The following is a 12356-nucleotide window of genomic DNA, read 5'->3' as shown; positions in this document are numbered from 1 at the left end:
GCAACAGGAAATTCCTTTCATTGCAGGTGGGAATGTAAAATAGTACAGCCACTTTGGAAGATAGTTTGGCAGTATCTTACAAAACTAAATAAATCTTAACATATGATTCATTAATTTTTCTCCTTGAAAGCATATAAGTTGAAAATGTATGTCCACATAAAAACTTGCACACAAATATTCATAGCAGCTTTATTCATAATTGCCAAAACTTAGAAGCAACCATAATGTTCTTCAATAGGCAAATGGATAAATAAACTGTGGTACAGCCAGGTGATAAAATATTATTCAGTGATAAAAAACAAATGAACTATTGAGTCATGGACAGGCATGGGTGAACTTTAAATACTTATTACTAAGTGAAAGAAGCCAATCCGAAGAAGCTATGTACTGTATATTTCAACTACATGACATTCTGGAAAAGGAAAAATAATGGATACAGTTAAAAAAAATCAGCAGTAGCCCATGGTTGCTCCATGGTCAAGCATCCACATACAAACTAAAAGGTCACGGTTAGATTCCCAGTCAGGGCACATGCCTGGGTTTCTGGGCTTGATCCCCAGAGGGAGGCAGTGTGGGAGGCAGTGCAGGAGGCAGCTGATCAATGATTCTCTTTCATCGTTGTTTCTACCTCTCTCTCCCTCTCCCTTCTACTCTGAAATCAATAAAAATGTGTTTGTTTTTTTAAATCCGTGTTTGCCAAGGAGGAATGAGTAGACAAAGTGCAGAGGATTTTAATGAAGTGAAAATATGCTGTATACTAATACTGCCATGGTGAATACATATAATTATACATTTGTCAAAACCCACAAAATCTACAGCATCCACAGTGGGTCCTAATGTAAACTATGAACTTATGATGATAATATGTGTTAATAGAAGTTAATCAATTGTAATAAATGTACCACTCTAGTGGGGGATATTGATAGTGAAGGAGACTTCACTATCACTTCTTAGGGCCAGCAGATATATGGGGATTCTATCTTCTGGCCAATTTTGCTGTGAACCTAAAACTATTCTAAAAATAAAGTTTATTTAAAAAGGAAAATATTGCTCACTTTACAATACTATCTTTTTAGGATTAAAATGATATAGTTAGTAAAATAATGATCTTAATTTTAGCTTAAAAGCAACTATAGAGATAAAGTCACTTTAGGTAGAGGTCTTAAAAAGTGTAATAATAAAAATATCTGATACCACAAACTATATGTATGTTAATTCTAACAATTCTTAAATTACGTATTGATTATACAATAAGTGTGAAATAAATGCAATATCATGAGAAATAATTGTATTGTATTTTCTTTGTCAATGTTTCTTTGAAATAGAATAGTAATTACATTCTTAATAAATTATGTTTGAAAAATATGGAGTTTTTGTCTGCTATATGTATATGTTATTCAATCCACTGCCACTCAACATTTTTTCTAGCTGTATCTAAAATGTCTTGTATGTAATTTTGAGTAAGCTAGAATTATGTAATCCAATGTAAAGTAACTTAATGTCTAATTTTTTTCAAAGAAATAGTAAAAGCAGAGTGTCCTACCTAAACACAGAAATAAAGTATGTGTAACAGCAAGACATACATTTTTATAACCAAGCAGGGTTCCAAATTCTGGCTTTGTTACTCTTACTAATTATATAACGTAAAGCAAATCTCTTAACTCCTTTATTTGTAAAAAGAGAACATTAGAATTGATAAACTCTAGAAGTTTACAATGTGGTGGTATCTTGTATTGTGTTTGCTGTACTATAATACAGGGCATTTTCAAATAAATACTTTCTAAGCCAAAGTACTTCAGAATGCTAGAAATGGGCCAAAATTTGTCTATGAAAGTCTTATTTGATGAAAGCAAATGTAACATTTAAGCTGATCTTATTCTTCCAGAACCATTACTCCTCTGAACTCTATCACTTACTTTCCTATTCTACCATGCATTGCTATATTAACTTTTGACAGTATGAATCATAAACACGTTGTAACAGGGGCTTATGTGTCTTTGGATTGCTCACAACACCAACTAATTGGATGGAAAAACATTTAACATGCATTCACTAACTGTGATTCCGTCATTGATAACACCATGAATTTAAAGTTGAGAGAGTTTTTTGGCAACAAAATGATTCGCTTTGTATATAACATCTGTTCAAGACCTCCATAGCACCAAATATGATGATATGATAATTAAATGCCAAGAAATTTTACACAAGTCTAATAATGAGAAAAATGCCTTAATCATTCCCAGATAATCAATTTAGTACTGGTAGAACCTAAAAGATGTAAGAAGCAAAAAACTGTTTGTGAAAGATCAAATTTGACTTCTTTTAAAATTCTAAAAGAAAAGTACTTTTATTAAAAATCTACAATTTTAAATAATTTTAATTAAAAATACATGAATGTTTATGTGTATGTGTGATGTGAATTTTTGTTTGCTTTTCTCCCTTCTTCATTCACTAATCCACTGAAAGATTTTACTAACAGAAGAGTATTTGTCTATTTTATTATGTTTTCAAAGCAGCTAGAGGAGAATTTTACACTTGGCAGTCTTTTCTATGTTACATATACATAAGAATAGATATATGTAACCAATATAAATTAATCTTTTTAAAAAACTAAATAGTTCAACCTTCTAGTGCCATTGATAGAAAATTTTGTTATTACTGAAAATGTAGAAAACATTCTTTCAGATTCACAGCTCACCACTAGTGCTAGAATATAAAAGTTTAGGGTTGTTGCTTTCTTTAGTTATAAGTTATAAGATTTGGACAATATTCCACAGACCAGCATTTGATAATACACTGAAAAAAACATTAGTTGTGTTTTATAAAACAGGTAATGGTGTTCATTTTTATACGAGACAAAAATTTGTTAAACAATATAATTTTAATAATATATTCACCTTATAATTCAATGATATTCATCTTATTTTTTTTATGTGAGACATTGTTATGATTATAAACCTCAGGTAATATTGTTTCAGGATGTATGGAATTGAAAAGGCAAAAGTAATATTTTAATTGCTTGTCCATTCCCCACTGAATGGATCATTCTTGATATGTCTGCTCACATATAGGATTACTCCACTGAGAAGTAGTTGTACTTGTCTCTTTTCCTATCATAAAAGTGTATCTTATTATGTTACCCCATATTCTCAAGAAGAAAACTGCAGTCACTGTGCCTGTATGATAAAAGTACTCAGGAAAAAGAAATAGAAAGGAATCCTCAAATTAATTGTAAAATCATTTATCAATTAGCAGTAGATCCAAACTTCTCAAATAGTCAGCATTTTTATGAACATGAATCATTTTCTATGTATAGAACAGTCTCTGATGAGAATATTGTAGTAAGTCTTATACTTGGTGTACTTTGAGAAGCTTTCTTTGGATATTTATCTATGTGTTTGCTTCTATTTAAAAAATAATAATTTTTGTCCAACAATGCTGCAAGTTAGTAGTATTTCTCTTCTTTTAAGAGTGACTTTGATTATACAACTATTAGTTATTTAAGAAAAATAAATAATACAAAATAAATTGCATTATATTGAGACTATAATCAGCTATTCATCTCATTTTTATTAGTTCTCCCCCTACAAAAACATGTCTATTTATTTATTTGGGCATTCTCCAGATATATAGATGGTAGATGATAGATAGATAGATAGATAGATAGATAAGTGATATATAGATATAGATAGATAGAGATAGATAGAGATAGAGATAGAGATAGAGATAGAGATAGAGATAGAGATAGAGATAGATAGAGATAGAGATAGAGATAGAGATAGAGATATAAAGGGTATCCCAAAATTCACGCAAGAAGTAATTTTGATAGATAACATAGGTTTATAATTAAAAATTGTAAATTTTTTATTGATTCATAAAGTATATCGTATAGGGTTATGTATGGAATAGCATATCAGGTAAATGGCTTCCATGGCTTTGCTGGCACATACGCACTCTTTTGTTATTTCCTGAGCAGCCACATTTTCGAAGAAGAATGATCCAATGATGCCTCCAGCCCAAAATCTGCACCAAACAGTGACACGTTGTGGATGCATTTGTTTCTCAACAATCACTCGTGGATATTGTGAACCTCAAATGCGACAATTTTGTCAATTAACCAAGCCAACAAGATGAAAATGTGCCTCATCGAAAATCAGCCACATTTATGCAAAACTGTCATGGAAAATTTCAACAAAAGAGTTCTATTCCATACATAACCCTATACTGTATACTTTATGAATCAATAAAGAAGTTACAATTTTTAATTATAAACCTGTGTTTTCTATCAAAATTACTTCTTGTGTGAATTTTGGGATACCCTTTAGATATAGATAGATATAGATAAATACCATCATTTTTAAAAGTTGCATTTTAATAACAAGGGAATACTCAAATCACATTCTTTAATCCTAGATCAAAGATTAAGCTTTTTAAATTAATTGGGTAAACACATCAACACAAGTTAAATGTCAATTAGATGGTACTTCTATTTACTTACTATCTATATGTATAAAAGCCTAAGTGACCAAAGGACTGGAATGACTGGAACGACCAGAATGACCTTTCAACCAGTCACTATAATGCACACTGACCTCAATGCAGGAGCTGCCCACTGGTGATCAGTGCGCTCCCACAGCCAAAATCCCACGGCTGGCCAACCTCCTGCGGCCTCTCCCCTGGTAGCCCATTGGCCAATCTCCCACAGCCCCTCCCCCTGGCTGGCCTGGCCCGATGGATCCCTATTGCTGGCCAGGCCGAGGGACCCCACCCATGCATGAATTCATGCACCGGGACTCTAGTTTATAATATTAGAGCAGAGAAAAACACACCTTCTCTCCTCCGTGATATGAGATTAATTCAAGAGGAACAACAGTCACCATTGATATAATCCTTTCTTATAAGATTGTAAAAATTATATCCCAGTATGGAAATCAATGGAAGATATCTAAAGAATACTTTCATAAATGTACAGTAGCTATTTTATGTTAATTTAGTGAAAAAGTTTTATTAACTTGGGATTAGCACAATCTATGTCTAACAGATTGACAGAATTAATAAATTTAATCTAGTATGATTATACACTTGTATCCCTATTTAAAATTCAAGATTGTGACATAAATGAGAACTTGCACTGATGTGCAATGAGCAAATTATAATGTTTGCTTAAATCAAGAAAAATGTAGGATAATTAAAAGTCTAATTTACTTTTAGAATATCCAAGTGTGTAAATAAGGTTGAGGATACTGAATTATGACTTGGGACTCTCTATCTATCCATTGATTACAGAAACAGACCACATTGACTGTTTAGGTAAATAATCAAACCGGGAATATGATACACTAGCTTTCTCAACTCTCAACTGCTTACAGTGCACCAAATCACATAGGAAAGTTGCCACCATGAATGAAAATTTTAAGTCTTTAAAATCTCTTACTCTTTGGAAACTAATGATTTTTTCATCATTATAAAACATGACTCCCACAGGCTTCTAATCTTGGAGATGTATTTAATTTGGGGGACATATTTACATGACTGTATAAACAACTTTGTTCTGTCTTAATTATGAGTTGAAGAATGAACATTACTACTTCAGGCAATTGACAATGAATAAAGATTTTTTGTAATTTTTTCCCACCCAAAAGAGAAGAATGTTCTTGAGGACGTGTCTCTGTCTGCACTCATGGAGTCCTTCCAAGCGTCCTCCAGGCATGGAAATTCCTTAAGTCTTTCTAATACCTTTATGCACTTGATTGGAATCAGAAAATATTGGCAGATACTCTGAGTAGAAGTGCAATAACATGAATGTTGCCCTTGCTTTGTTTTTCTCTTTAAAATGTAACTTTAAAAATCATGTTTTAGAAGGTTTATTATTTCTACTGTGCTGAATATTTTTAGTGGATAATACATCTAGCATTCCATATGCACACAGATGTCCCCTTCGTTTTACTTACAAATAGAATTCTCACCATTGTCCTTTCCAACTTTGTAAACTAAGGGAGAAATTTAGGTTTACAATGAACCTTTTAACACATAATTCTTGATTGTTTTCTATTAACAATTCAATGATTTAAAAGAAAACCTTACTATCATCAACAAATCAACAAACAAGTGTTGGTGAGGTTGTAGATAAAAAAGAACCATAGTACACTGCAGGTGGGAATGCAGACTGGTGCAGCCACTGTGGAGAACAGTATGGAGTTTCCTCAAAAAATTAAAAATGGAACTCCCATTTGACCCAGTAATTCCACTTCTAGGAATATACCCTAAGGAGCCAGAAACAGCAATAAGAAAGGATATATGCACCCCTATATTCTTAGCAGCACAATTCACCATAGCTAAGATTTGGAAACAGCCTAAGTGCCCATCAGCAGATAAGTAGATAAAAAATGTATGGCACATTTACACAATGGAATACTGAGCGACAATAAAAAAGAAAGATCTCTTACCATTTGCAACAGCATGGATGGACCTGGAGAATATTATGCTGCATGAAATAAGCCAGTCAGAGAAGGATAAGTACCACATGATTTCACTCATATGTGGGATCTAATGAACCAAATAAACTGATGATAAAAATAGACCCAGAGACACAGAAGGATGAACAGACTGTTGAAACTCAGAGAGAAGGCACGGAGGGTAGCTGGGAAGAGATCAACCAATGAACTTGTATGCATATATGCATAATCCATGGACACAGAAAATGGGCTGGTGAGGGCCAGGACGGGGCTGGAACGGGAGCGGCCTGGAAGGGGTAATGGGGGAAAAAGAGGACCTATGTAATTCTTTCAACAATAAATATTTTTTAAAAATAAATGAATATATAAAAATAAAAGAAAATCTTAGTGATATGATAACAATAGATTTCTACTTAGTCTTCACACCATGCAGCAAAGGCCCCTACTGTTTTCATCAACAGGAACTCTCAGTCAAAATCAAAGAAATAATATATTCTCCTATTAGAGCAGATAGTTAAGTGTTGAAAATCAGACCATTTAATAAAGCATTCAAGAATCACTAAAATAGAGCTAACTGCCCTAACTGGTTTGGCTCAGCAAATAGAGCGTCGGCCTGCGGACTCAAGGGTCCCAGGTTCAATTCCGGTCAAGGGCATGTACCTTGGTTGTGGGCACATCCCCAGTAGGGGGTGTGCAGGAGGCAGCTGATCGATGTTTCTCTCTCATCGATGTTTCTAACTCTCTATCCCTATCCCTTCCTCTCTATAAAAAATCAATAAAATATATATTAAAAAAATAAAAATAAAATAAAATAGAGCTAACTAAAATAGAGAAATTTCTTCCTAATAGGAAATAGGTTCTTTCCTAACCTTGTTCATGGATTTGCCTGGTGTTCAAAAAATAAACCAGGTTGCCTTGATTAACCCCATTTTGCTTTGTGAAAATCTGCTGCATGGTTGATTGTATAATCACAAAGAAGAAAAATAAATAATTTCCATTTGTGGTGAGTGGGCACATGGTTGGCTGGAAAAGGAGAACTACTGGTCAGGCTTTAAGTTTAGCTCTGTGTCAGTCACACCTAGACATTGAATGGCCTTTTTACAGATGGTGAACAAGATGATTCTGTGTGGATGACAACAAGCAGAAATCTCATTTTGCATTTGTATGTGTTCATATGTGTATGTGAGTGTATGTGTTAATCCTGACTTGATTGGATTACAGATCAGATTAATTGAAGAAAGTACATTTAAAAAGAGGGTTTTCATTTTAGTTTTATTGTAGTGAGTGGTATTTTTAATTTTCTTAAAAGGCACCCAAGAATAATTACCTTTGTGAACCAAAAATATACAAAACTGTACAGAATAAATAGTTCATAGAAATCTAGCTATACTTTCTTGTAAAATAAAGCTACATTGTGCCACTCTTGAGGCAACTTAAACCACTTACCTTCAGAAGTGCCTTTTGCAACTAATTTATGGCAACTATCATTATACATCAATAAAAATATAATTACACATTTTCCTATTTGTTTTTCGCCTGTGAATTACTTGCCACAAGAAACATATTTCTATCATGGTCATTCAAATTTACAAAGGATCAATGCTATAAAGGAAACTAAACTTCATATATGCACTAATCATATTTACAGTTGAATATCAGTAGCATTTTAAAATTATTCCAAGAATAAGAATTAAACTTTGAGCACAAATGACATACCTTAGCTCACAGCAGCATTTACAGTAAGATTGTCCACACAGGGTGTGCAGAAAACCCAAAAAGTTTGCTTATTCATTCCACCTGTAATACTAATCATTCTTAATTTTAAATTCAGAAAGCATAGTCAGGGCATTTTTTTTAAATCTGCAAATTGGCTCACTCATAGCCCATATAATTTGACCCTCTATATTTTTTTTACCTATTACTATTTGTAACTTTAAAGATCCAGTTCCTTTTGCCTTTACTGTAATAAAATCAGATGCATTTGGCAATGTACATTTGTTCAGTACCTATACTGGTTATATAAACAATATATTCCTTACATATTATAACTACATATACAGGTATAATTTTAAAATGACAAAATCCAATTCTCTTCAATCCACAAGTAAAGTAATTCAAGAAAAATGTGGTTACTCAAATAGTCAATTCTTTTAGATGAGTAAGAGGACTTCTGTGAAACACTTTAAAGTATGTGGAGAAATATTACTATCATCCTTGAATGATTTACATGCAAGGATTTATTTTGTTGGGGACAGACAAAATTACCAAAAGACAATGCAATGGCTTCTCCCATTGATCCCTGAGTTTCTTTCTTTTTTTTCCCATAGAAATACTGCTGTGCTGACTGATGACACACTCATGTAAGGCACTTTATTTTATAAGATTTCGACATAAGACAGAATCACAGCATTTCTGAAAAAGCCTTCAAACTCTCCATCTATGTTTGCTGCTCCAGGACTTCTAAGTAGTCAGGTTCAGCATGTAAGTTAGCTTTGAGCTCAAAATATTCATTTTTAGTCTGTTCCACTAATACCTTCCTTGGCCTTGAGTACATTAACGTCTCCATTAATTTTAACTCTTCGTGGGCTCCCGGATAATGTACCTCCATATCGGGCTTGAGTTGAGCAATGTTTTTCTTTAGGTATTCCGTGATTCCCAGTTGCTGAAGTTCTCTTTCCTTCTCTAATATGTTCCTATATAATGAACTGGCATCTTGGAAGGATAAAAATTCAGTCGATTGGTCCGTGGTTCTGTACTTCGTATTTGACCCTGTGAGTGGTGAATGGTTTTCCCGTTCTAGAAGACTTCTTTGGAGACGTTTTGCATCACTTCCCTCTTTCTCATTCTTTTCTTCTTCGGCTTCCAAATGCTTTGGACCAAAGGATGGGCTTCTGTAGACATGAACCATGGGGCTCACGATGTGCGGCTCATAGAGGGATGCAGTGGGTCTTTCAGTGGTGTGGTGAGTCGTTTTATGGCCATACATACTATATTGAAGATGTACGGGACTGCTGTCTCTGATCTGCTCGTCTGCTTGTTTCTTTTTGTATCTTCTCCTGCGGTGGAGAACAAGAACCACTATCCCTGCAGCGCAGAACACAATAGTTATGAACACAATCAGCAGTCCTAATATTAAAACAGATAGTGGTACAGCATCGGTAAGCGATCTTAAAATAGTATCGGCTGTAGGAGTACTGACAATTACATAACTAGTCTGAGTTGGCGGGGATGGGTTATTGACCAAACCTGGGCAAAGAAGTTCACTATTTAATGCTTTTAATTCCTTCTTGGCGAGGTGCTCTGGAGACGTGCAAAGGATGTCATCCGTCACTGTGTTCTTACTTAACTTTTGTATCCATTGCTGCAACCCAACAAGGTCACAAGAGCAATCCCAGGGGTTGTCTTCAAGGTCAATCTGGATCAGTAAATCAAGGTCATCCAAGATATTACTTACAGGGAGATGAGTAAAGTGGTTCGTTTTAAGATTTATCCTTGTTAGCGGAACATCTGAAAATATATGTGGTGGTAAAACTTGTAACAGATTGTTATTTAAATACAGGACTCTAAGTTTAGGCATTGGGTTAAAGGTTTCTGGTAATATTTCCTTAATTGCATTATATTCAAGATATAAGTACTCAAGATTGTGAAGACCAAGGAACATGGCTCTACTTAATTTGGTCAGATGGTTACCATTTAAATACAGCTTCTGTAGTCTTGTTAGATTCATAAATGATCCTTCTTCAAGAACCTCAATATGATTGTTTCCCAAATGAAGCATTTCCAGAGTGCCATATTCCACTAGATCAGACTTCATTAATGTATGAATAATATTCCCTGCTAAAATAAGCTTTCTAGGATCTTGTGGAGGAGGTTTTAGATCTGATATACTCTCAATATTGCGTTCTTGACAGTGTATTAGAAGTCCTGATGGGGATAGTACTTTGCAGTTACAAGGAATAGGACAGTAGGGTCCTGGAAGCTGAGTGGATGGCTTTGTAATATACGGTATCAAACCCGGTGCTTTGGTGGGTGGTTTTAAAGGGGATGTGGTCTTGATTAACATGCGGCCATCACTTATTGAAGATGTTACTGCCAGATGTAATGATCCTGAAGGGTCCTCATGTTCTTCATACACTGGTGGAGTGGGGCAAATTGATTCCTTTTTCAGTCGGCTTAATATGCTTCCTTTGAACACTGGAGGGCTGTTGCACACAACATCACCAATTATAGACTGTGGGGGCATGTTTTCCAACCAAATTTTCAGCTGCAGTAAGTCACAATTGCAGGCCCATTTGTTGTCCTCCAACTGGAGATCTAATATTCTGCCGATGTGTTCTAAAAAACCAACATAAGGCAATGTCTGCAACTGATTTCCACGAAGATCTAGATGGGTTAAAGGGACAAATCGAAATATGTTTGCAGGAAGACTCTCAATAGCATTGTCATTTAAAATTAACACTTTAAGCCTGTTGAGCTTGCTAAAGGCACTTGGTTCGATCACTGTAATAAAGTTGTTATCTGCTTGTAGGAACTCCAGATTTTCCAGTCCATGGAAGGTGTCCTCTTTAAGAATTTCTAAAGAATTGTGGTTGATATGGAGTTGCTTTAGAAGGTCAAGGCCATTAAATGCACCACTCTCAATATCTGCAATGTTGTTAAATCCAAGGTGTATTGAGACAGCATTCCTAAGCCCAGAAAAGTCATTTGTGTGAAGCATTGTCAAGCCATTATTTAATAAACTTAAGTGGAAAGGTCGTGATGGTGGCACACTTATTTGAGATAGCGTCTTGATACCTTTTTCTTCACAGTTTATTAAAATTGTGCCGTCTTTTTCCTCACAATTGCAAAGAGAATCACAGGAACCTCTGGCCGAGGACCCTGTAGACTGGGACTGGGAAGACATATAGGCAAGGAGAGATGAATATAAGAGATGAATCCACAGCTTCATGTTGTCATGTGATGGGATCTAATTCTGCAAAATAAAATGCAATAACAATGGGGTTTAGTGGGCAGGAGCAGGGAGGAGAAGAATCTGACATTTTCAAAAAGATAGGTTTTCCTCTACAAAGAAAAACATTGCTTACTGTGAAAATGCAAATACTTTGCTGCATCGACGCTGTCCTTTTACTTTTTCCTAATGTGATGGCAGGTGTGTGTTAATTTACTTTTAACTTACATTGTGATCAAATTATAAAATGTAAGTGAAGGAGAATTTAAAATATTATATCACCAGTTGTGTTCACATCTGCCAAATGAATTGCATTTCTACAGATGACAGGGGTGTTGGCTAACTGGACCACTGCTTTTTTGATATAATGCAATGGTGTAAATTTTAGACAACCTTGATGTTTTTTTAACCACAAAGTACATGAATCTGAGGCCAAAGGATTAAAGAAAAAGATAAATATGTAGGTATTAGGCAAAATCAGAGAACTATAGAGAATTTTAAAATGATAGAAAAAATGATATTATATATGTATGCATGCATTATACATATTCTTATTCATATTTTTGAACTTAATGTCATAATATAGCATCTAATAATGTGTCTATGCTTTAACCTGCTTTGATTTTGGCTCAATATACTTAATAATTTCATTAGTTATTTTAAAATATTGAGGAAATATGTCTCTGACCATGTAATAAACTGAAACATTATAAAAAGAAGTTTGTTTTAACTATGCTGTCTAGGGTACTTTGTACCAACCTGCTAATATTAGGTATGTAGGATTAAGAGTGCCCATTCAAATTTCACTTCAGTCACACTTTATATTGAATTTCTAGACTTAGAATATTTTCTGCTACTTTAAATTCTGTTATAAATAAGGTTAATATCATGAAACTAAAGAAGAAAAACTGATCTTCAGCACACATCTCTGGCTATTATAAAGGAATAAACAA

General features: G+C 34.2%; 1 protein-coding gene across 1 annotated transcript; it reads right to left on the bottom strand.

Annotated features, from left to right (window-relative positions):
* Positions 1-8892: 8892 nt before the first annotated feature.
* SLITRK6 (SLIT and NTRK like family member 6) lies at positions 8893-11403 on the bottom strand (the record flags this gene model as incomplete). Its single annotated transcript, XM_081082471.1, has 1 exon — positions 8893-11403. The coding sequence occupies one exon, from the start codon at positions 11401-11403 to the stop codon at positions 8893-8895; it is 2511 nt and encodes an 836-aa protein (XP_080938597.1).
* Positions 11404-12356: the final 953 nt, after the last annotated feature.

This window comes from Myotis nattereri (genome assembly GCF_964212035.1).
Source record: "Myotis nattereri genome assembly, chromosome: 2".
In the NCBI taxonomy this organism is placed as follows: domain Eukaryota; kingdom Metazoa; phylum Chordata; class Mammalia; order Chiroptera; family Vespertilionidae; genus Myotis; species Myotis nattereri.
Note: the sequence above shows the minus strand (reverse complement) of the source record. Positions and strands in the feature narration are given on the sequence as shown.